A 27,559-nucleotide genomic window follows, 5' to 3' on the forward strand; every position below is an offset into this window, starting at 1 on the left:
AAAGCAGATTACGAGAAATCTTTGGTAAAGGATGCAAAGAGTTCTTTACTTATGTAAACTCTAGAAGGAAGGGGACGAATCAGATTGGTCCACTTAACATAGATGATTTGACTGTTGATGATCCTGCTAAAGTAGCTGATAAACTGAATGAATATTTTGCATCTACATTCACACATGAGGAGTTATTCAAAGAGGGGATTGCCAGAAGTTTATCAAACTCTAACAGGAAGATAAATGATTTTGTAATAACTGAGAGCAAAGTGGAGGAGAAATTGTTGAAGTTAAACATAAAGACACCTGGGGCAGGTGCAATCTATCCTGTTATAATGAAGGAGGTAGCAAGGGAAGTAAGCAAATCCTCATAAGCCATAATTATCAGAGCATCCTTAGAGTCAGGGGAGGTCCCCATGGACTGGAGATGTGCAAATCTATCTCCAATTCACAAAGGGGTTCAAAGAGTGACACAAATAATACAGACCTGTTAGTTTAACTTCTATTCTGGGGAAAATAATGGAGTCACTAGTTAAAGAGATGATATAGGATCACCTAGACAAGACAGCAGTAATAGTTCAGACACAGCATGAGTTTAAGGGGAAGTCTTGTCTGACCAATCTGATTAGATACTACGATGTGGTCACAAAGAACTGGATGCAAAAAATAATTTTGATATCATATGCTTGAATTTCAGGAAAGCTTTTGATATTGTTGCACATGGAAGACTGCTGTACAAATTGGAGCTGTATGGCATTAAGGGCAAGTTTGGTCCTTGAGGTTGTCACAGATATGCCAGACAAGCTGTACTTGCTACCTGGTAGTCTAAAACGCTGATGGAACTGATATTCGGGTGACATTCAAGTCAAATGGACCCAATTTCCGTGAAGTCCAGACGGTCTATAACAGCCAAATCCTCTGCTTGCACCTTCACGATGGTGGGACTGTTAGTAATCCTGGGCATAACCTCCATGCATAGGCACACTGTGGGTGAACACCAAGGTGTGAACCAACGTAAGCAGGGGTCGAGGTGTGGTGCCTACGCCACATGAAGGAATGCCGCCCCTCTGTGTTACCAGGCAATAAAAAGTGGTAGATGACTCTCATCAACCAGTGCAATACCACCACTTTGCTTATTGGAGGATTGAAGTGGTGGAACCCATGTTTAGTCTCCAGAGCTAAGCTCTGATCAACCCTTCCCCACCTCTTCCATCATACAGTATGACTGATGACTTTTGAGGTTATGATGAACATCATGGCGAGATCCAATCTTCCTTACATTTCGGGGGTAGAGCTCTAAAACGGTGTTTGCATGCTGGCCGCTAGTTAGTACACCGGACCGAACCTATTCGTAACTCTTTAGGAGGCTTCCGGATCAGCTAGTGTATAATCTTGCTACCTCTTCTCTGCCAGACAGTGACTGGAGGGAGTCCGAGTAGTGTGTTTGTCTTGCTGAAACAATGCGAGACAGGCATCGACGGCCACATTCATCCACCACCTTTCTCTGCTCACAGTGCTGTCCACAGCGAGATGTTATTCCAGAAATGCTGCGTTCCCGATACACTTTTGATACTCTCAAATAGGGATTGTGCAATTTCTGTACCACCTTTGCAATAGAGTGATCCATGTGTCTGGCACCCATAATCATCCCTCTTTCATAGTCAGTTAACTCTCAACGTTTATCCATACTGACATCGAATTACCATCTATGTAAATACTGTGGTGCAATGTAATACCTGCCAATCGTTGAGTTTTTTCAGTAGCGAGAGGGGTGGCAACGTCACATTGTCCAGCAACCAGGTATCCCATGACTTCTGTCCTTTTGGTGTAAATTAGTCTGAAATCAAGTCATAAAGGAGGTTAGCAAGTGAAGACAGATTACAAGAAATATTTGGCAGAGGATGCAAAGAAAAACATCAAAGACTGCTTTGCTTATGCAGACACTAGGAGGAAGGGGATGAATCAGATTGGTCTATTTGATGTCGATGGCTCAACTGTCGATGTTTCTGATTAGGTTGGTGACAAATTGAATGAGTATTTTGCATCTACATTCACACATGAGGAATTCTTTATGGAATTGGATGAAAGAAGTTTATCAAATTCTAACAGGAAGATAAATGATTTTGCAATAACTGAGAGGAAAGTTGAAGAGAAATTATTGAAGTTTAACATAAGAAAGGCACTGGGACTGATGGGATCTGTCTAATTATATTAAGGGAGACAGTGAGGGAAGTAAGCAAACCCTCAACCCTAATTATGTGAGCATCCTTGGGTTTTAATATAATTATGTGAGCATCCTTGGGGTTTTAACAGAATTATGTGAGCATCCTTGGATTTTACCTTAATTATTCAAGCATCCCATCTGCAAGGAGGTCACTTTGGATGGGAGATGTGGAAATGTATCCCCAATTCACAAAGGGGATCAAAGGGTAATTACAGACCTGTTAGTTTTTCTGTTTCAGGGAAAATAATGGAGTCACTGGTTAAAGAAGTAATGCAGTGTCATGTAGACAAGACTGCAAATTATATTTCAAACACAGCATATGTTTGTTAAGGGGAAAACTTGTCTGACCAATTTTATTGGATCCTACAATGTGGTCACAAAAGAATTGGATGCAAAAAATAATTTTGATATTGTATACTTGGATTTTAGGAAAGCTTTTGATACATAAAAGACTGCTATACAAATTGGAGCAGTGTGGTATTGCTGCTATGGATAAAGGGATGGTTGAGCGGGAGAAGACAGAGTGATAATCAATGGACACTGCTTGTCATGAACTAATATTATTGGTGCAGTCCCCCAGGATTCATTGTTGTTTTCTGTATTTATCGATGATATTGATGAAGGCCTATCAAACTAAATGTCCAAGTTTCCAAATGATACTAAGATGTGCAGGGTGGTTAATGGCAGTAATGACAGTATGCTACTGCAACAGGATCTGGTAAAGTTAGGCAGATGGGCTGAGAAATAGCAATTGAAGTTTAACATTGGCAAATGCAAAGTGCTGCATATGGGTATCATTAATGTAGCAACTATGTGGTACTGCATTCAGGGTAATGGAAAATGAAAAAGACCTGAGGGTAATTGTGATATGAAGTTCACTGAGCAGGGCAAACAAGCTGCCAGAACAGCTTATGGGGTTTGTTTATGATATACAGGAACTTTAGCTAGCAGGGATAAAGATGTGATTATTCCATTGTACAGTTGACCCCTGCTTAATGCTGATAATTCGTTCCCGAAAAACAGAGAGCTAAGTGAATCAGCACTAAGTGAGCGCCGTATTCCCATAATGTAACATATGTATTTGTGAGTCGCAGTCTGTGCCATAGGATATTTTCTAATCAATAATAAACGGTAATGAAAAGACCCACAAATGTCGGTCAAAATATTAAACATCTGTATGTATAAAATATTCTCCGTTACATATGTATATAATTATATACTGAAACTGAAGAATAGCGATGGTGTACTTATAAACAGCAGAGAAGGCATAATTCAAATAGCAGAAGACTACTATAGAGAATTATACAAGGAGCGAGGGAATGATACCAGCAGTGGGGAAGATGGATTGCAAAGTAGCAACACATACGACATACCCGATATTCTTCCTGATGAGGTAGAACATGCATTGAAGAAAATGAAGAATCGGAAAGCCCCGGGGGAAGATGAAGTTACTGTAGAGTTGTTAAAATTGGGAGGAAGAGACATAACACAAACTGGCAAGGCTCTTCACAAAGTGCATTAGAAAAGATGTGATGCCTAAGCAGTGGAATAATGCAATCATAGTTTTGCTGCATAAGAAAGGAGATAAATCAGAAATTGGAAATTATAGACCAATTAGCTTGTTATCCCATATCTACAAGTTGTTCACAAGGGTCATTACTAACAGATTAGAAAGAATACTTGATGAGAATCAACCGAAAGAGCAAGCTGGCTTTAGGCCAGGATTCTCAACTATGGATCACCTTCGCGTAATATCACAGCTAATGGAGAAAGCAAATGAATATAAAACACCATTATGCCCGGCATTTGTGGATTATGAAAAGGCATTTGACTCCATACAGCATAAGGCAATGTTTCGGGCACTGGAAAGACTCTCATATATTTTGAAGAAAATATCTGAGAGTGCTACCTCCTTTATTAGACTAGACAAAGACAGTAGGAAATTTAAAATCGAGAAAGGAGTTCGACAAGGAGACACAATATCTCTGAAGCTGTTTATTGCTGCCCTCGAGGAAGCTTTCAGAAGATTAGACTGGTCGCAGAAAGGAGTCAGTGTGAACGGAGAGTACCTAAACCATTTAAGATTTGCAGATGACATTGTGGTCATAAGCCACGATCCCAAAGAATTAGAGGAAAATCTTAATCAGTTATGCACAGTTAGTAAGGATTTTGGACTAAAGATGAATATGGCTAAAACAAAAGTAATGATGAACAAGTATGCCATGGAAAGGGAAATAATGATTGAAGGAGCAGTAATTGAAAAGGTGGAGTCATATACTTATCTGGGACAAGTTATTAGCTGTAATAATGATAAATGGCTGAAAGTCAAGAGAAGAATAAATTTTGGATGGATAGCATTCAGGAAATATAGTCACATACTGAAGAGCAATATCCCAGTTTGTCTGAAACATAAAATAATGAATCAATGTATACTCCCCACCATGAACGAATTATACTGGGAATCAGACTGTTAGATAAGAAGAGAAACACATGGATTAGGCAGCAAACTCAAGTAAAGGACATTCTTATCAAAACTAAAGGACTAAAATGGTCTTGGGCAGGACACTTAGCTCGAAGACATGCTGACAGACGGACTAAGAAAATAACAGAATGGTACCCAAGAAGAGCTAGAAGAAAACCTGGAAGACAAAGGCGGAGATGGATAGATGAAATTCATGAGTTTTTGGGTAGTAAATGGATGGCCAGTGCTCAAAACAGAAGGAACTGGAAAGTTGCTGGAAAGGCCTTCATCCTGCAGTGGATTGAAAATGGCTGATGATGATGATAATAATTATGTGGTAAGTAACTACATTACATATCAAAATTAAACTTAAAATGCCAATTAAAATCATGAATTTATTAATCCGATGGCCCTGGGCTATCGAGTTTTCGTAACTTTGGTCAATTTTGGGTTGTACTTTGGCCGTCTTCTTAGTAAACAAAAAGGGGTTTTACTTTAAAATTCCCACAGCGTTACCACCCAACAATAAAATCAACCAATCCTTCTCCACTTTGAAGCATGCCGGATTTTTTTTTTTTTTTTTTTTTTTTTTTAAGGTGAACTTTCTTCAGATCATCATATAGGCTAATCACTTTTTCTTTAATAATATTTAAATAAATGAAATTGTGCATTGGATATTATTATCTTCAATAAAATTATTTAGAAGTCTCTCTATTTCAATTATAATAGCCAGCCTAGTTGCTTGCAGTGGAACAGCTGTGTTTCCCACTGCTAAAATTAATTCTTTATTTTTTATAATTGTTTTTACAGTTGAACCTGCCAGTCCTAAATTATTGCACACGTCCACTTGTCATTGAACGGAATCGATTCGCTTCAAAACGCATAATTTAATTTTCAAATTCAGTATTTTTCTTACCATAGCAGGCTTCTTACCACGTCCAGAGGTTGTTCCATTTTGATTCTTATCCGCCATTATTAATCTTCAGAAAATGTAACTGCATTGCATTGATTATGATACAATGTACGAGTAAACTGTCTGTTACGGACGATGTCTAATACTGTACTGAGTGATGACTAGACTTTGGATAAATGCATATAATGCAAATATTACAAGCAATATACTTGATCATATTTTAAAATGTTGATCTCGGAACTACGTAACAAGTCACCATAGTGCAATTAAATTAGCATGAAAAAATTTCGCAAGTCAGCAGAAACTTTGCTATTCATTTTCAAGCTATCGACTACATCAGATGAAACGTTTTCATTAAACATGCCAAAAATTCAATCTGTACACTTGTAAAAGAGCATTATAGTGAGTTGCGACAGTGTTAGAGTGAGATATGGGTTATAATATAAGAACAGTGTTGTAACGAATCAGCATAGAGCGAACCTCCGTGTTATAACGAGGGCCTGCTGTATAAGGCAATGGTTAGGCAACATCTTGAGTACTGCATACAGATCTGGAGACCTCATTTTAGGGAGGATGTGGAGCCACTGGAACAAGTACAGAGAAAGCCAACGAGGTTGATAAAGGGAACAAAAGGGTGCTTTTACCCTGAAAGGCTTCAGTTCTGCAAATTGCAGCATCTGGAGACTAGGACATGATCTGATTGAGGTGTTTAAGGTCTTGAATGGATTAGGTAAGCTGATTGTTAATGACATTCTTACTCCTTGCTCTGACTGTTCACATTAGGGAACACAAATTCAAGCTGAGGAAGGACAGTTGCTGAATAGATGTACAGAAGTTTGCCTTTAGCAAGCAGATGGTTGATTGCTGGAACAAACTTCCATCTGTTGTTGTAGAGGTTGATAGCTTAAATTCAAGGAAGAACTACACAAACTATTGGAGGGAATGGTTAGGTGAATTGGGTTTTTTTTTTTCTGATGCTTTTTTTATGCTGATGATGAAGAAATAGAGTTCAAAAAAGAATGACCAAATTAGTGAGGTGCATTAGTCACACTCAATAAGCTGTTCCTGTGTCTACATGGAACAGCTTATTGGGTGCTGACTGCAAAGCCTAGTAACCAGCACCTTAGGGTTCAATCTGATTGAAGTGTATGATCCACTAAAGCACATTTCTTATCAGTAATAATGAGAGAGAGGTATATTCTTAGTTATAAGAGAGATGATAACCAGGGGATTCAAATAGAGTGGCACCTCATCTTTCTTCTTCTTCTCAATTTAGTTGAAATTAGTAAAAATTGAATTTGAAATCATATCTCTTCCTTTGAGGTTTAGGCACCTAATTTCCATTTTTCTTTACCCTTAGTTCCTTAACTAATGCCCTTTCAGAACTATGGAAATAGTTTATTACCCATGGCTCACATCTGGTGAGTATAGGCTTGGCACACCCAGGATTCTGAGCTGGATATCATCATTCTTCTCTTTCTTGGTGATTCCCTTCTACTTCTCTCTCTCTCTCTCTCTCTCTCTCTCTCTCTCTCTCTCTCTCTCTCTCTCAGGGTAACTCTGGATTTTTTTAAACTTTTTTTTTATTTGGCTGGTGCTGCATAAGCCTCAGGCTTCCTTGCACCATATAGCTAATAATAATAATATTCATAAGTATTTGAGTACATTACGGTTCATTGTCAATTTTCAGTTGATTTACAAATTTAATTTTTAAACTTGCTGGTCCTTTTTATTTTTATTATTATTTTTTTTACTTGCAGATGAATTTGGTTCTCATAGCAGCTTTTCTCTTTATTAGAACTAGTTATTACCGTTCGTTGTATTCCATTGGAAAATACTGAGTGAAAAACTAGAAAACATACGACAATTCATAAACATGCATTTTACAATTTGCCCTCTTCAAAGGGAACCAATATTATTTTCTGGCCATCACAAGACTTGGTTCAGTCACTGAGCCAAGTCTTGTGATGGCCAGAAAATAATATTGCTTCCTAACCCAACATATTTCATTGTATTTACTACAGCAAACAGCCTTCTGAACTTTTTTGAATATTTAGGTAATTATTGAATGTTGAACTATCTGTTGAAGTTAAGCTATTTGATGCCTTGGGTCATGCTGCACTCAGTGCTTCTAAAGACAGAAATCTTTGTCCACACAATGGTTCCTTAAATTGAAATTGAGGAATAGATCATAATTGCAAGGACTCATATCAAGACTATGGTGGGATAAGGTAGTGCTTCCCACTTATAATTGGTGAAAACATTGTTATGGAGTATGAGGATACATGCATATAAGGCAATAAAGTTCCCAGACTGGTGCAATAAAAAGAACACAGAGCGAAGGAGCTCAAAAATGGTTTTATTTTTATTCGAAAGTAATCACCACATGATTGAATGCACTTATTACACCATTCTGAAAAAAGTCAGCAATGACATCCAAAGAAATGATGTTCAGTCTGCTTTTTATGTTTTTCTTTATATCCTCAACATACTGAAATCTCATTACTTTCAGCACAGTTTTCATCTTAGGAAAGAAGTCTGCTAGTGCTAGATAAGGAGTTAAGAGTGGGTGGTTGATCTAAATAATTTGTACATTGCCATGTTAAAACGTCTTCAGGTGTGAAATGGGTGGGAGCAATGTCATACAACAAGAACTAGCTGCCTTTCTTTTAAAATTGCAGCCTCACCTGGGAAATGCACTTCAATAGTCTTTGAAACACCTGTACTTAGAATGCAGCATTGACTCTCCTCCTCTCCAGATACACATTCCTTGTAAATTGTGGTCTGTTTGTCAAAAAACATGATCAGCATAGTCTTGCTCCTGGACTTCCGTAAACGAAACCTTTTGTGCCTCAATGATGATTTTGAAGTCTGCTACGTGGTCTGACACCTTGTCTCTGGGGGGGGGGGGGTTGTACTAAAACACCCAACACTCATCTCCAGTGACAATACAATCAGGGAAATTGGGATTGTCTTGATAAGTCTGGAAGAAGTTTTCACACAGTGACACTTTGTTGCTTCTGTGAGGCTGTGTGACACAAATTTTGTACAGACCCTCCTTTTCCCTAAATCTACATGCAGAATTTGATGAATCACCTCGTTCATATCCAATTCATCAGCCATTATTCTGAGGAACAATCTCTTTCCACAATTTCCTGAACTTTTGTAACTCTATCCTCATTTCGAGAGATTGATGGATGCCTTCTTCTTGGATCGTCAAGAACATCCTCACGTCAGTCTTTGAACCACTTGTACCATTAAAACACACTGGTACGATTTAACATTTCATCACCATAAACAGTTTTTAACATTTCATACATTTCTGTTGCAGATTTTTCCAGTTTAAAGCAAAATTTGATATTCATTCATTGCTCCAATGGAAAATCATGACAGAACATTGGTGCTACTAATGAAACTGGTTGTTACTTGCAACCTGTCAGCCTATTGGACAATCTCTGTACAACTATCTGTTGGAGGAAGTTTGAACTACAACAGACCACTTCATTTTATTTTCAAACTCATTGAGCATGACTGCAACAACACCAGTCTGGGAACTTTATTACCATGCCTCGTATATATAGATGATATCAAGGAGTGCATCTGGGGATCAAGTACCTATTCTCGCCCCTCCCAGGATTGTGCAGAAGTGGATTTTTGCACATTAGGCTTCTGCACTATCTGTAAACAGAGCAGTTTTTATATGTTGTTACTCACCTCTCCTAACATGAAGGTTGGATTTGTGCTTGATGATATCTAAATAATTAAAAGATTATGTTAGCTAATTAATGTAGATTCTGTTGTTAATGTGGATATGAATATAGATTTATTTTAATTATGCTTTTTTCTTTATTTCTTTTAAGGGAGCTTAAACAGTACCATTCAGCCAATAGGCTACTGCTTACAGGAACACCACTGCAAAATAATCTATCCGAATTGTGGTCTCTGCTGAATTTTCTGATGCCCACAATATTTGATGATCTTGAAGTGTATGTTGACATTTTTATACATGAATATCAGAGTTAATTTTCTTGTTACAAACCATGTTAAGCCTTGAATGTAATTTCAGTTTTAATGGAATTGTTTAGCTGTTGAAGCTTTCCTCTTTTTTCATTTTTTCTAAAATTCATTGTGTGACATAAGTAATAATATAATATAAATAAATTATATATCTGTGCTCCTACAGGAGATAGCAGTTGTCGGTGACTCTGTGAGGTAAATATATTATATAAAGAGGATAAGTGTAATGTTACCAGGGTATGGCTGCCAGGCAGGGGGACTAAAGTTATGATGTAGAGCAGCTGTCATCTTTTAAAGGTATAAAAGGTGATATGTTGATATTGCTCACTGGGTAGATTTTTTTGCAGCATGGTCTGTGCTTGTTAACAAGAGTCTTTGCATTGATGGAATACACTTCTATAGAAGGGATGCAAGCATATTTGCTGGTGCTCTCAAGACAGCATTAGGTAGGTTGGAAAACTGCTAGCCTGGGGGAATACGTAGACTAATAGATTAACAGCAGCTGCAAACAGAGGTAGAAGTTATTCTTGCACTACTTCTATTAGAACATACAGCAGCCTGAAAAGTGAGGTGTTAAGAGATTACAGGACCTGCGGGGGAGATCATCATGGGATAAACAAATACATGGGGTTACTAAAAGCAAAAACTGGTGCATGTATACTTGCTTGTACACTAAAGCTAGGTGTATAGTCAATAAATTTGGTGAATTTGAAGAACTGGTTAAGTTGATGGCTAAGGTAAAGAAAGCCAACACGAGCACCACAGCAAAATACGGGAATCTTACTGGACAAACTGGTTTGCCGCTGCCACAGTGCCTCCCTGCATTCTCGGTAAACAGACAGTGCATGTTATCGGTAGTGGCAATAGAAGTCGAGAATGATATTAATTGACATGCAAACATAACAGATGATGTAATGATTAGTTTTTTCTCATTATTAAAAGCAGATTATTGGAGTTCATGAATGTTTTTGCTATTAAAAAACCATATTACCAATTTCTTTGTATGTTTTTAAGGTTGGGTTATGAAAAAAGGAAAAGTTTTATCAGTTTCAGCTAAACTTCAGAACAGGGTGTTTTTATAAACTGTGTAGGTATTTTAATAGACTTTCATTTTTGGCATGAAAAATGGTTAGGTTAGTTTACGCTATTAATTCAGGATGGATTCAACCAATTAATGATGTCCGTAATTGGTAAAACTTTAGAACAGGACAAAAGAAGTGTGGTTTTTTTTAATAGACTTTCACTTTTGAAAAAAGGTTAGGTTAATTTTTGCCACTGATTCAGGCAAGCTAGTAAAAAAGGGTTACGTTATGTTACACTTGAGTGCACACCCTGTTCTGAAGATTTACCAAGGTTTCTTTATTTATCATTATATTTCCTAACCTAACCTTTAAAGTCAGGTTAGGAAATAATGGAAAAAGAAAGTTCTTGATTTCCACACAACTGTGAGAAACACTCTTTCTGAGCCCTCTTTCAGAGCTTTTGAGAAGGTATTGACGGTCTCAAAACCCATCGGGCTGCCAACTTAGACATGTGCAGGAACCTATGCAATGTAGTGTAAACAGTCCCATGACTATGGTCACTTCATTTGCTATAAAATTTATAGTCATTCTATCTTCAAGGACCAACTGTTCCATTTTAGCCACGAAAGCAGCGTCTTTGGCTGAGTTGGATCTTCCTTCTCTTGGGTCATTGTGCACATTGCTTCACCCACACCTGAACTGTCTTTTCCAGTTTTTCAGTCTCATATGATGCGCAGCCCTTTCAATATACAGCTTTCATCTCCACATAGATTTGTTTTACTTCTTTGCCCTGCAAATGAAGAAATTTATAACGATTCAGATTTCAACCTTTATAGCATACTACCTCTCACTATATTCATGGTTCTAGTTCAGTAGTTGATGGATCTAGAAAAACAAGTAAATATATATTAACTTATGAGTGTGTGCGTGTGCATGTGCGTGCGTGCGCGCGCGTGCGTACGCACTGGTATTCAGAGAAAGTGCATCACCCAGGAATTTCACATTTCTAACCCTTTTTCGCATTGGTATGTTACATTAATGACTAGCATCACAAATAGAAATATAAACAAAAGACATTTATTAATAGTTAAGGCAAAGCTAAGTAATATTTGACAGGTGCTCTCAAAATATTCCAAAATGATCTTTATACAACAGTTTTGGGTTTTGGTAAACACGACAATTATGGCTGAAATGCTATCAGAAGCCCTCAATTTGTTTCAGTTTATCATTTTAAATGGAAAACAAAATGAAAAGTTCACCAGGTGCAAACTATTTAATTGAACTTCTTCTGGCCCTGATGACAGCAGCACACTGTCGAGGCATTGACAAGATCAATTTCTGAAGATAATCAACTGATAGTTCATGGTTCCAAACACGAATTATGGCATCCTGAAGCTCACGAAGGGTCTCTGGTTTCTTTCTGGCAACTGCAGATTCCGGCGTCTCCGTAGCTAGGTGGGCAGGAGCAGCAGTGCGTAGCACATGCTTCTTGATTAGACCAGGGTTCGAGCCCGGTCTAATCAAGATCAGCATCCCAAATACGGAGGATGCTGAAAGGTCAGGGAATGACCACCGCATATCCCCGGAGCAATATGGCCTTAGTTGCTAATGCTCCTAAAAACCAAATAACAACAACAATAACAACTGCAGATTCCACCTGATGCCAACAGTTCTCTATAGGATTCAGGTTCAGGTTGTTTCCTGGCCAGCTAAGAGTTGTAATGGACCATTCTTCCAACCATTTTTCCACCTGTAACAAATGTAAACACATTACTGTCAAACCTCTAATGCAGAAATGAAGCTAAAGTAACTGCAGAAGTGCCTACTTACACTTTTCACCCGATTACAAGGAGCAGAGTCATCCTGAAAGATGCCGTTACTTGGCAGGTTGAAATGGTCTCTGATGCTTGGCAGCAGTTTGCCTTCCAATATAGCCAGGTCTCCATTGGCATTTACGGACCTTTTATAAACTGCAGGTGGTGACCTACTCTGTGATACGAATGCACATCCATATCATTTGGCTGGTAGGGAATTTCACTGTAGACACCATACAGTGTGGATGGTATCCTTCACCATGTCTACAGCGAATCATTTGTCTCCCATCAGAGCCATGTAGGTTGAATTTCTTCTCATCCAAGAAAATAACTGACTTCCACTGCTTGGGGGTCCATTTGACATGCTCCTTACACCAAATAAATCAGGCCTTTTTCATTTTTTCTGTGAGGAGGGACTACTTGGGACGATGGGCTAAAAGTCCATTTTTTGAAGAGGCATCTTCTGGCTGTTACTGCACTTGCTACCACTCCTGTATGTTCTTCCTATTCTTTTTTCAGCTCTGACAAAGAAGCTTTATGGTTTTTAAGGCATAAGCGCTTCAAAATGCAGTCCTGTTTTGGCGTAGAGACTCATTTGCATCCAGTTCCTGTGAGCAGAACCTGTATTCTTGAGTTTAGAAAAAAATCTACTCACTGTCTACTGATTACAAGATACTCTAAGCAATATGATGTGAAGAACATTCTTCCTCACATAAAGGAACAATAGCTCTCTTTCTTCATCGTGTCAACTGCACGTAACTCTCCATCCTGACACAAGCAAGGAATGACTGTGTACTTATATAGCTGAAAGTAACAGCTGATGCAATCTGTAAGAAATATTAAATATACTTTATAAAATTATTATAAAGTATATATAATTTGTATTATGAAATGTCATTTTTATAATTATATTATTGTAATAACTATCATATATATATATATATGCAGAGAGAGAATCGCATCTAACAGGCAGAAAATTGAGTAGGGGTGCCGTTATTAAGAACATGTGGAAAAGAATTAAGTTAAAGCTGTTTACAAAACTTTCTCCTCTTGCATTTTCAGTAGGGAAGATGACAGAGATGGGCCACATAATAATGCCATTCTTTTGTGTGAAATCTTGTAACAGATTTCATTATGTATCCCAATCAAGTTTGGGTGGGAAAGGTTAATTACCTTTTTATACCGTTTAACCTATAAAATAATTTTCTGCTAATGCTTAAATAAGGAAAATAGTCTAACTGGAAGCTCGACCCACTTTTACTGATTTCTGATTCTAAATCAAAATTTTACTATTGCAGTTCATTAGTGATATGCATCTAAATTTCAGTTACCATTAATTTATTTATTTATATATTTTATTTTTCTCTCTCTCCAGGTTTGAATCTTGGTTTGATATTGCATCAATAGCTGATAAAGAAGGTGACCTTTATATTATTACTCAAGAACGGGAAAAAGAAATAATAACAATGATGCATAAGGTAAGTTTTTTATTATTATTTTTATTTTTTTTATTGCATTATGTAAGGTTGAGATGAGTTTTAGGGTTACTGGAAGGTCTGAGGCTAACTAACCAGGAGGAGTCCCCACTCCCATATCACCTAAGCTCTGGCTTATAGGTGAATTGACTGGGGTTCAAACTCAATGTAACAAATACAGCTAATATGTCCACTCCTAACCAATAACACTTGGTGTAATCTATTAGTAAGGGGTTAGTGGTATGGCTACTGAACAAATGAGGTTGGTCTTCTAATATGGGACTAAATGACTAGATTAGATAACTTACGAGCAAAACTTTTATTATGGTCGTACAGAGCAATGTAGATTCATACATGCTGGGACATCTGGGTTAACAAGGTCCTATTTCACCGGTTGATGAAAGTCATCTACCACCTGAAACAGAACTGTACCCCATTTGTCAGGGCTCCAAGTCACATGTTCATGGCACCAGTTTTGACAAGCTCTGCGGGGACTTGAGGTTAATGGGATTTTTAGGTTTTTGTGTTTGTATGGCGGTCTCCAATATTCCCCCTATAACCGGGGGTTAATGGGATTTAAAGTATTTGTGTATTGCACGGCGGTCTGTGACAAATACAGTAAACTGCTTCTGCAATTAAGGTTGAACTTAGCAAGGTCAGATTCTAATCCTATATATCAAGCCACCTATTATTCAAAGTTAAATAAGGTAAGAGAAGATAAACTAACCTTCAGCAATGCAAATGAACAACTCTTGCCCAAGAGATGCATACCCACCAGAGAATGAGCACCACTGTTATAATGAATAGACAATCAGATAGAAAGAAGTAACTTGCAGGCACCACACCTTCACAAGGACATCAGTTTAACCTTAACTGTTGCAGAAATTTGCTATATTTGTCATGTGGTTTTTAGTGTTTTCTTGTGTTGAAATTGAAAAATTCACTTCCCCACTCAAAAAAAAAAAAACACTTGAACCACATAACAAATACAGCAAATTACTGTTACAGCTAATGTTGAACTTAGCAAGGTGCATTTATGCCCTTAGGTAACAAGCTACCTATTCAAAATAATTTTTATTTTATAAATAAGACAAAGCAGTGCTTGCCTTCAGCAGTTCAGGCGCCTCCGTAGCCAGGTGGGAAGGAGCAGCAGTGCGTAGCACGCGCTTCTTGATTAGACCGGGGTTCGAGCCCGTCACCACCAAATACGGAGGATGCGGAAAGGTCAAGGAATGACCACCGCATATCCCGAAGCAATATGGCCTTAGTTGCTAATGCTCCTAAAAAAAAAAAAAAAAAACAAAACAAAACAAGCCTTCAGCAGTGTGAATGCACCATCCTCTACCCAAAAAAAAGAGATATCCACATCTACCAAAGAACGGGCACTACTTTTATAATAAATAAATTATTAGATAGAAACTGAAAGCTCACAAATGCTACTTCAAATATATATCAGCACTTGTGAATTCCAGAAGGGACTGTATTTCATTCATTAATCGCTGTCCATCACAATGTCAATAGTTATCTATACAATTCAAACCAGACAGAAAATGATGAAAAGAACTCAAAATTATAAAGAATGTCATGGCCACTGCCCTTTCTAGCTTAAATAAGCAAACATAACAGAATAAATGCGAATTTAAACATTGATGCAGCTAGTCAACAGGTCTAAATCAAATGCAGGTATGCAAATTAACATTAAACTAAATCATAATTGATAGGTTTAACATAACTATATTAAAATCAGATGATTAATTGACACAAACCAAATGATAAATCCAATAAAACATAATTAAGAAAGCAAGTGGTGGTTATGAATGTTCAAACTAAAGGAAGAGTGGGACAGAGAAAAATATGAGTCAAAAAGAAAGGGTAAAGGGGAAATAGATATAATGAACTCTGTAAGAATCATGTCAAAAATAACTACAATAGTAACCAACATGGTAACATCAATAAGACTTATGAAAAAAGAAAACGCTAAATCACGTAAATAAAGCATATTACAGCTGCAGTTAAGGTTGAGCTTAGGAAAATGAAATTCTGCTCCTAGGTACCCAGCTACCCACTCAAAAGAAATAAGACAAACCAACACTCATCTTCAGCAGTGAAAACACACGATCCCCCCATCCAAGGAAATGCATGCCCATACCCACCAAATAATGAGTGCCACTTTCAATAATTAGATAAGAAACTGGGACTAACAAGCACTACTTCTTCAAAAGAACATTTAATCCTTATGAACTCCAAAAAGGATCTTATTTCAATCATTCACTGCTCCTCAGAAAAATGTTGGTGAATGTCCCTATGTGATTTTAACCAGTACTTTTCTGTTATTTAGTTTGCATAAATAAATCATTTAATTTATTATGTTTAAATCTGTTTATTATGATTTAGTTCAGTGATAATTTGCACGTTTGCATTTAGTTTATGACTGGCTGAGTTGACATTTAAATTTTCATTTTATTTGTTATGTTTGCTTATTTAACCTAGATAGGGTGGCCCGTGACATTAGTATTAGTGATGGCCATATGGTGCAAGGAAGCCTAAGGTTTATGCTACACCAGCCAAGAAAAAGTATAAAATATAAATAAAATAATAATAAAATAAATAATAAAAGAAAAGGAAATACAACGTTTCCCTCCCATAGGTAACTATCCAGCTGACCTTTGAATTTCCCCAAATTGTCAGCCTCTGCCACCCATGTAGGTAACTTATTCCAGTAATTTATAACTCACTGGCTAAAATAAAACTTCCTTCAATCCAGTCTAACCATGAAAATTTCATCCTCATTCATTTTACTTTTGCCTCTTAGAGGCTTAAACACCTTGATCAAGTCTCCTCTAAGGTGCCAAGCTGTGCGACCCACATATTCGAAGTCTTTCCTCATATGAACGCCCTTTTGCCGATCTCACCCTTTGAACCCTTTCAAGAAGCTCTCCGTACTTGAACACAGTATTTCAAGTGTGGTCTAACAATAGCCTTATATAATGGGATTATGATATCCTTATCTCTACTAGCAAATGTTCGATAAATCATCGATAGGACACCAATGGCCTTCCTAGCAACCTGTCTACAATGCTCGGAGAACTTCATGTCTCACCGTATTTTAACTCCCAAGCTTTCTTCCACTACTGACTTTAGTTCAACTCCACAAAGTGTATAAGTTGTTTTGGAGTTGCTGTTCCCCAAGTGTAAGACCTTGCATTTTGCAGAATTAAAGCATAGCTGCCACTTTTCTGACCATCCATGAAGAAGCTCTGCTTGGTGGTGATCATTAACTACTGTACCAACCTTTACATCATCTGCAAATCTAGACATCATGCTCTCTATCCCTTCATTGATGTCATTTAAGAAAATCAAAAACAACAGGGTCCCAGTACTGATCCCTGGGGAACCCCACTTACATTAATCCAATCTGAGGAATAACCACTTATCACAACCCTCCATAGCAGAGTGGTTAAGAGAAAGAGTGCAGTAGCACATGCCCTTTGAGTAGACCGGGATTCAAGCCCCTGACTGCTAAATACGGTTGATCTGCCAACCCACACTGGACCAGCATGGCATATTATGTTCCATTTATATCAACATGAATCGTTGCGAGACTGTATCCTGCAGTGGATTGATTACGGCTGCAATTTACCTTACCTTATAACTCTCAGCCTCCTGCCCCAAAGCCATTTTGCTATCCATCTAAGGATTTTCCCTGTGATTCCAGCCTGTTTCAGCTTATAAAGTGTGGGACTCGGTCAAATGCTTTGCTGAAATCTAAATAAACAATGTTGAAATTATTCCCTAAATCTAGCTTACGAGTGACCTTGTCAAAATAGCTAACCAGATTTGTTAAACATTATTTTTCCTTTACAAAAACATGCTGTGTATCTTTCAGAATTCCAATTCTATCTAAGTGATCCTGAATTCCACTTGATCATTGCCTCCATGATTTTTCCTACTACTGAAGTTAGACTGGCTGGTCGGTAATTTTCCACTACTCTTCAAACTGCCCCTGTGTACTGGAAATATATCGACACTTTTCCAATCCACCAAAATCTCTCCCGAGTCCAGTGACACTCATGATTAGCTTCAATGGTTAAATGCACTCACTTTCAGCTTCACTTAAAATGATAAGGTATATGACATCAACCCCAGGAGCTTTACTTGCCTGTAGGCTTAAATTTTTTTGTTAAATAATCATGTGAAATTTCAATATCATTAATTACATATTTTCAACTTCACTCCCATAATTTCTCATTGATATAAAGGGCTTTTCTTCTATAAATATCAATGCAAAGTAACTGTTGAGTTCATCTGAAACATCAGCTGCGGTAACTATTTTTATTTTATTTTTATTAATTTTTTTACTAATTTACTAATTAGTAAAAACTTTTACTAATTTTTATTAATTTAATTTTTTTTAATAATTTTTTACAATATTCTTTTTGAGGCATACCCTATGTGGCTGTTCGCAATACTAAATATCATAAGTAGCAAATACAGGGTGTCTCAAAAATATTGGTACAAACATTTAGGGGAGGTAGGTAACATCTAAAGGAATGTGAATCGCATAGGAACCCATAACCGGAAACGTCACGGGAAAGTAGTAGCAGAGGCACAAGAAGCAGAAATGACACAAGACAGTAATTAGTGGCAAACATTTATTTGACATAATATTAACAATGGAGTACGAGATGGATGCATTTTGTGATGTTACAACAGATGCTCGAAGGTTCCACCATGAGACGCGATGCATGCATGACACCGACGCAAGATGGATTGGCGGACGGGGTCGAACACACCTGGAGTTTCTTTGACAGTAGCAGCAGTGCAGACGAGTCTTGTCATGAGATCCATTTCTGTCTCCACAGGCAATTCATACACGATAGATTTGAGGGCCCCCCCGCAGAAAGAAATCAAGGCTCGATAAATCAGGTGAGCGTGGGGACCCAGGCAGTGGGTCCACCACGGCCAATCCATCGATGCCCAAAACACCACGGTCACGAACAGACCTTCCATAATGGGCAGACGCCCCGTCACGTTGAAACCAAATGTTGCGTCTCACATTTGCTGGAACATCGTCAAGTAACCCTGGTAGAACTTGTTCAAGAAAGAACCGATATTTAGCGGAGTTCGTGCGGGATGGTAACAGGTATGGGCTGACTAAGCAGTCACCGACCGTACCTGCCCACACATTTATTGCGAAGCGATGTTGTGCCGCATGGGGGTGCACAATGTGTGGGTTGTCGTGAGCCCACACATGAGCATTGTGCTGATTGAATAAGCCTTCCCGAGTGAAATAAGCCTCATCCGTTAACAAAACATAGGCTGGAAAATTCAAGTCTTGAACTCTTTCTTGGAGAAACCACTGCACAAAACCCACGTGTGCAGGATGATCTTGGGGGAGCAGTAACTGAACCCTTTGGAGATGAAAGGGGTGTAAGGAATCGTCATGCCAGACACGCTGTACACTGCAACGAGACACTCCTAAGGCAGAGGCAATGGCACATGTGCTGGTAGTAGGATTATTCTGGACAGCATTCAACACATTTTCTACAATGGCGGGAGTTCACATCGAATGTGGTCTGCCCGCACTACTCCTGTTACCTCTAAATGACCCATAATCGCACAAATTTTGATGCACACGCACAAACAAATGGTGGTACAGTACATGTCTGTCTGGGAAGCATTCTCCATAAATTCGTTGAGCGGCTCATCCATTGCTCTCTGCAAATCTATACACTAGGTGCATGTCTGCCATCTCACAGTTCGTATATCGATGCATGCTCTTTGTGCGGCAACTACTGCTTGAATGAGTAAACCAGAAATTTTCCCTCTTGCGAACTGATGGAACAGCATCATATACCGACTTACGGTGATGTTTCTGGTTATGGGCTCCTATGCGATTCACATTCCTTTAGATGTTACCTACCTCCCCTAAATGTTTGTACCAATATTTTTGAGACACCCTGTATAACCATCAGCAAATCAAACAGGACAAACAGCAAACCACCTATTGCATTCAGATTCATAACATCATAGAGACAGTTATTCTAAAGATCCATCCACCTTAGAAATATTACTGAAAACAATACTAAATAGCATAAGGAAAAGTATTATCATAAATAACAATATAACACATGTACAAACATTTGATTTAAATAGCTTATTCACAAGTATCAATCCCAACAATTTAAAAGAAGTTCTCAACAAACTATTCATGGAACATAAAAATGCCATAAACCTTGAATCGACCTACTGGGATACCCTAATCAAACTTATGTATTTTTAATAATTTTGTATACCTAAAATGTTTTAGGTATACAAAATAATTGTAAAAGAAATAATTAAATGTAAAATAATTTTGTAAACAGGAAGTCCAGCATCCTGTACAGTTGCAAACCTTTATCTATATTCAGCAGAAAAAACATTTCCAGATAACCTATTAATGTTCAGATATTGATGATTTATGTGTATTTAACTGTCCATATTTTATTCAAAATCACAGCAGACTATATTACTATATTTGGAAAAAAGTAATATTTCATTTACTATGATAAATTATTTTGATCTCAAAATGGAAATATTCCACAATACTACGGATATAAATGTATATAACAAAAGAGATGCATTTAACTTCAACGTGTTCTGCCTTACAAACTGGAAATCCAACATATCTAAATCAGTACATGCAAATTCCAATGCCTCAGGATTGCTTCCATTTGCAATAAAAGTACAACTTGTTCATCAAACATTAAAGCATTTTACAATAAACTGGTCCACAATAATTTCCCTCACTTACCTGAAATACCACTTTAGGAAGGCTATAAATATAATCAACTTAAAAAAACTACTAGCAGAACCCATTTCATCAGTTTATAACAACTATAAATTACTGTTTCCTAGAGCTATGTATATTATGTATATAGGATACACTTTGCTTTCTTGGTGTATTACAGCCTAGAAAACCTGTACCCACCGGCTAGCAAACTATAGTGTACCATTTATATATTTTTATATGTATATGTACACACTGAGTGATCACTGAATTATGACCACCCCTATGAAAACCGAATGTGACCCATTGACCACGTGAGGTATGAGAGTGCGAAGTTAGTCAACCTACTTAGCATAGATAAGGTGTCAGTGGTTCAGTAGGTAGTGAAATTCCAAGCGTGATGAGTAAAAGGAAGGATTTATCGGACTTTGATAAAGGACAGATTGTGGGTACTCGACTGTGGGAAGTGATCTGTAGAAGAAAAATGTGTTCAAATTTCTGCCACCAGGGGAAAAACGGCACTGAACATATGTAAATATTTACTTCAAGACACGCTGTTACACAAATGACATTCTGTTAGATAAAAGCAGAACGGCCAACACCACTGTCAATAACCATTATGGCTCTTACAAAAGAGGAACATGCTCTTTTAGTAAAACTGCTCTACCAGAATAATAGCAGCGCTAATGCAGCACTACGTGAATATCTGAAACTTAAAGGTTTGCGTGAAGGACCTTTGACGTCGGTGGGACTTCAAAAACTAATAAAAAAATTTGAAGCGTCCCAGGAGTTAGGTGTAATTCCTGACAGGGGACAACCATGTATTGGAACAGAGGTAGTGGATGTGGCGGTTGCAATGGTCAGAATGCAAAACACTACCAGTCAGTAGTGCCAGAGGTGTGTCAAGAGACTTGAACCTCCTTGGTTGTTGTTGTTGTTTGGTTTTTAGGAGCATTAGCAACTAAGGCCATATTGCTCCGGGGATATGCAGTGGTTATTGCCTGACCTTTCTGCATACTCCGTATTTGGTGGTCACGGGCTCGAACCCTGGTCCAAATCAAGAAGCGTGTGCTATGCACTGCTGCTCCTGCCCACCTGGCTACGGAGGCGCACCTCCTTGGTCTACTGTACTTAAAGTGCTTTGAATAATTTTATGCTAGTTCCCATACAAGATTCTTAGAAGATGCTATGGAGGGTTGTGATGAGTGGTTATTCCTCAGATTGGATTAATGTAAGTGGGGTTCCCCAGGGATCAGTACTGGGACCCTGTTGTTTTTGATTTTCCTAAATGACATCAACGAAGGGATAGAGGGCATGATCTCTAAATTTGCAGATGTGTCAAAACGGTTACAATTAGTGTTGTGAAAATCGGTGGGTATGTCATTTAGGGTATGGGGAAGCGATTTGTAGAAAAATTTGTTCAAATTTCTGCCACCAGGGGGGAAACGGCGCTGCACATATGTAAAAGTTGTCATTTACTTCAAGACACGCTGCTTGTGCAAATGACATCCTGTCAGATAAAAGCAGAAAAGCCAACACCACCATCAATAACCATTATGGCTCTTACAAAAAAGGAATATGCTTTTTTAGTCAAACTGTTCTATCTCAGAATAATAGTAATGCTAATGCGGCACTACGTGAATATCAGAAACATAAAGGCTTGCGTAAAGGACCTTTGAAGTCAGTGGGCTTTAAAAACTAATAAAGAAATCTGAAGCAACCAGGAAATTAGGTTTAATTCCAGACAGGGAATGACCACATATCGGAACGGAGGTAGTGGATGAAGTGGCGGTTGCAATGGTCAGAATGCAAAACACTATCAGTCAGTAGTGCCAGAGGTGTGTCGAGAGACTTGAACCTTCCTTGGTTTATTGTACGTAAAGTGCTTTGAATAATTTTACACTGGTTCCCGTACAAGATTCACATAGTGCAAGAATTAGGCGCCTCCGTAGCCAGGTGGGAAAGAGCAGGAGTGTGTAGCACACGCTTCTTGATTAGACCGGGGATTGAGCCCGTCACCACCAAATACGGAGGATGTGGAAAGGTCAGGGGATGACCACCGCATATCCTGGAGCAATATGGCCTTAGTTGCTAATGCTCCTAAAAACCAAATACAGGCATACCTCGGTTAACGTTACCTCTGATAACGAAGCCTCGATATAACGAAGTCCGCAATTTCAAGCCCCATTTAACATAAAAAAATATTCCATTTTTGTTTAATCACCTGAAATCTAAACAAACTGAAGAAATTACGGAAACATTTGGGGCTTCTCGTGGTTGGTTCGAGAAATTTAAAAAACGGGCCAGGATTCATAGTGTAAAATTTACAGGAGAAACTGCAAGTGCAGATGTTGAAGTTGCAAATAAGTTTCCAGAAAAACTAAAGGAAACAATTAAACGTGAAAATTTTCCACCAAATTTGGTGTTATGTTGACGAAAGCGGTTTGTTCTGGAAACGGCTACCAACAAAAAGCTTCATTTCTATTGAAGAAAAATCAGCTGCTCGGTTCAAAGCAGCCAAAGACCGTTTAACATTACTCTTTGGATCAAATGCCTCTGGCGATTATAAATTAAAATCGTTATTAGTTTACCATTCAGAAAATCCGAGGGCGTTAAAAGGTAACATAAAAATGAATTTACCTGTAATATGGAAAGCAAATAGAAAAGCGTGGGTTACCAAGGAGTTATTTACTGATTGGTTTGTTAACCACTTTTGTCCTGGAGTAAAACAGTACATATTGTCAAAAAAAACAACTTTGAAGAAAAAGCTCTTTTGTTGTTAGACAATGCTCCGGGACATCCTACTGATCTTAACACGTTGGACACATGCATTGCTGTCAAAGTTGTGTTTCTTCCAGCAACCACAACTTCCCTGATTCAACCATTGGATCAGGGAGTAATAGCATCATTTAAAGCTTATTATCTGCGTCGAACTTTAAGCAATTTAACTGAACTAGAGGATAAAGAGGAAATGACAGTTAAAACTTTTTGGAAAAACTACACCATTAAAAACGCAAGAAAGCATTGATAGTTCTTGGAAAGAAGTCACTAAGAAATGCTTAAATGGAGTTTGGCGCAAAATATGGCCAGAAGTTGTACTAGAAGAAGAAAATAACATCCAAGAAATTAGAAATGAAATTATCCAGATGGCTCAATCAATAGGTTTCGAAAATGTCGATGAAGAGGATGTTAGAAATTTATTGAATGTAGAAGATGATGGTTTTTCGGTGGAAGATTTAGAAAGCCTTGTTAGCAACGAAGACAAAGATAATGAATGCGAAGTTAAAGACTGCCGAAAAAGTGTTAACAACCAAAGATTTAAAAAGGTGCTTAAATGATATTGAAAACGTTTTAAATTTTTTTAGTGAAAATGATCCTGACTTAGGAAGACGTGTTATAGTTAAGCGATCAGTGTTAAATGCAATAACTCCGTATAGGCAATTATGAAAGAGAAAAAAAGCATAAACAATCGACTTTAACCTCATATTTTAAAATGTGATTTCACTTTGTATGTAAGTTGACTGTTTATTTAATAAAACTTTTCTTTGTTCGAAAAAAAGCTTTTCATTTTCTTTACGTAGGAACGTATCCCTATTCTGGCCATAGTATTTTTACCTCTGAAAACGAAGTTTCGCTTAACGAAGTAATTTCGTGGAACGCATCCTATTCGTTAATCGAGGTATGCCTGTAACTAACTATAGTGCAAGAATTAAAGTCTTGTGATCAACGACAACAAATAGACTTTGCTCTACGATTTCTGGCTTGTATGGAACTTGACAATACATGAGCTCGAATGATCTTGGGGTCTGATGAGGCACATTTCGCTCTTCATGGGGCTGTAAATGCACAAAACTGCTGAATATGGGAAACTTCTCATCCATCTGCTGTGCATGAAAGACCCCCTGCAAAGTCCATATGTTACAGTATGGTGTGGATTCACAACAGATTTTATAATTGGACCATTTTTCTTTGAAGAGTCTACACCTCATGGCCCTGTAAGATGCACAGTAATTAGTGCATGGCACTGCGTTCTTCTAAGAGATCACATTATTCTCGCTCTGCAAGAAAGGCAATGCTTGGAGACCATAGTGTTCATGCAAGATGGTGCCCCTCCCCACGTTGGTCGACAAGTGAAGGAACTGCTCTGTTCAACATTCGAAAATGATTGCATCATTTCTAGAGACTTTCTGCAGTTCTGGCCAGCCCGATCACTAGATCTCAATGCCTGTGATTTCTGGCTATGTGGATAGTGGAAAGACAGAGTTTACAATGGTGGCGTATAGATGCTTGTTGATTTGAAAGCTAGCATTAAACAGCATGTTGCCAACATCCCCAATGAGATGCTACATGAAACTGTGTTGCACGCAGTCCTCCGTTTTCAGGATGGGGTGGGGGGGGGTTTCCTTCTGCAAATTGCTTCTCCATACCCTAAATGGCATACCAATTTTCACAGCACTACCTCTAACCGTTTCGAGACTAGGGTCTCCTGAATAGGGAAACTTATTTTATAACCGCCTAGTGTATATGTATATATATATATATATTATATATATATTTTTTTTTGAACACTACTTTTAAGCCAATGTTTTATATTTGTTTCGAACAATATTTTGCTTATGCATCGTTAATGCCATTGTAGGATGAACAATTAAACATTATACTCACTTTGATATATACAGTAAAACCCCCGCTATTCGGAGGGGTTACATTCCTGGGAAATTCCGCGAATACCGAAAACGCTAATACTGAGTTATGGCTCCCATAGTAATAAAGGGGTTCCAAAGTATGAAATATATAACAAAAACAAGTCTAAAATTTTGTCTATGTAGTATTATATGTACCTTCATAATATGACTATGTACATAGACAGTACATAGTGAAATGCAAGCATATGGCATCGAAATTAAAATAAGAAACAATTTAATATTAAATGTAATATTTAATAGAAATTTCAAACAAATCTTTCAAACCAGCGCCTTTGCTAGCTAAAAAAACTTATCCTGCCAGTGTTTCGCTAAAGTGTTGATAAAAGAATTTTGCCTTTTCACGAATGATGAGTGAACTTAACGGAATTTTATTTTGAGTTCAGTCTTCTATCCACAGATTTAAAGCCTTTTCCATTTTTTCTAATTTAACATCAAGAGTTACAGAGCAAATTTTTGAAACAATTAGCGCGTTTTCACGGACACTACGGCGGATTTTTTCTTCCAATTTCTTGATTGATCATACCATTGACTCACTGATTTTATAATTATTTCCACTGAGGAGACACTTTCACCATTAGAAATTTTATCTAATAACTCAATTTTATTCGCTAATGTCATCACCTTCTTTGATCTTTTAACATTTCCCTTGTTATTCGTAGCCATCTTTTTGTACGGGTTAGAAAGAACTTATCCACAGTAAAGTCACTTTCTTCCATTAGCACACTCGGAAAAGTCTGTTTTACACTGCAAAATGGTAGATTTATCACTTTTGTAAGTATATCAATTTATAAATTGATAAATTTATTCAATTTATAAGCATATAAATTAAAAGCAAACGACAAAACCTTCCATGACAAGCGCATAACACATACTGAACAAGGATTAGCGAGAAACATCCACGCTCGCGATTTTGTTACCGCTCTCCCCCCCCCACGGAGCGCTGTTTTGACCGGGAAAGATAATTTGAGCCACGCCCATGTTTTTTTATGGCGGAAAATGTTCACGGCGCTTTAAAATTCACATTTTTTTTTTTTAGGTTTCATCTTATATTAAATCAGCGACCGCGAATACAGATACCGCAAATAGCGGGGGTTTACTGTATTAGGTCAAGATTCCAATAGATTTTGGTTTGCGAGTGGTGGTGGATTTTTTTTTTTTTTTTTTTTTGTTTGGCAGGAAGTATTACCGGTAATTAAGACCTAACTAACTGGCTAGCTGTAGTTGTACTAGCAGTTGTTGGATTGCCTATAGTCCCATGTTAACTATTAACATGGGATCAAGTTAATAAAAATATAAAATAGGAGGGTGACTTTGTTTCACATGGCCGTCTCTCTGCTACTTCCTTGGGGGCTTTGAGCAGATAGATAACCATACTAAAAGAATGCTGTGGGCATACCCGTGTCTGTGGTCCCAATAAAAGTTTTGCTTTGTAAGTACTCATGTTAAGTTATGGTTGTCCTAAGTTAATAATTCAAGTAAACCAAATAAATGAAATAAATTTTATAAACAGTAATTGTTAATTTTTGGTTAACTTTAGTTTTAAATTTTGTATTATTATTAGCTGCAAACTGGGATTGAGACCCAAAGCCCGACGGGTATGCATTAGAGTTAATATAAAAATTATATAGGTATTTACCTGTGATCAGTATGGCTGTAGGTTGGTGTGAGAAAGGATGTGTAAGTTGCCTGGGAGTCACTTTATAGGAGGCCGGGGTGCCATCTAGTCTGATTTGTTGGTTGGTCTGTTTTTAATCATAATATGTATTTAAGGGAGGGTTAATTTGTGATTAGGCGACCTGTATTCAATTTGTAATCGATGGTTAGGGATTACGGTGAATACTTATATTAATTTTTAGGTAAATGTGAGTTTAAGGATTACATTTTAGTGATAACGATTAAGGATTGCAATTTTTTTTTGCAATGTTATCCACTGGACAAGGACTGGTATGACCTTTCTACAGGATAACAGCACGTGTATGCCCAGTAGGATAACTATGTACATATTTACATCCCCCCCCCTTCGGTGATTTTAACCTTGTGGTGCTTTGAACTTTATTATGTGGTGTAAGCGCGTCAGCTTTTGTTTTTTATCTCATTTGTTGTCTAATATCAAATATCAAGCGAGGTTTGTGCTGAGAAGTGTAGGGACAGTTATAGGGTTTAATTA

The 27,559-nt window shown here is 37.7% G+C and overlaps 1 protein-coding gene across 1 annotated transcript in view; it reads left to right on the forward strand.

The window, feature by feature from the left end:
- LOC150075304 (lymphocyte-specific helicase-like) overlaps positions 1–27,559 on the forward strand; it is a 156,571-nt gene that overhangs the window by 68,544 nt on the left and 60,468 nt on the right. Inside the window, exons 10-11 of the mRNA XM_090388439.1 lie at positions 9,450–9,575; positions 13,818–13,920. Coding sequence (XP_090244565.1) covers positions 9,450–9,575; positions 13,818–13,920 — 229 coding nt within the window. The remainder of the gene's footprint in view (positions 1–9,449; positions 9,576–13,817; positions 13,921–27,559) is intronic.

The sequence above is a fragment of the Mastigoproctus giganteus genome, chromosome 14 (assembly GCF_048544385.1).
Source record: "Mastigoproctus giganteus isolate SK-2022 chromosome 14, ASM4854438v1, whole genome shotgun sequence".
In the NCBI taxonomy this organism is placed as follows: Eukaryota; Metazoa; Arthropoda; class Arachnida; order Uropygi; family Thelyphonidae; genus Mastigoproctus; species Mastigoproctus giganteus.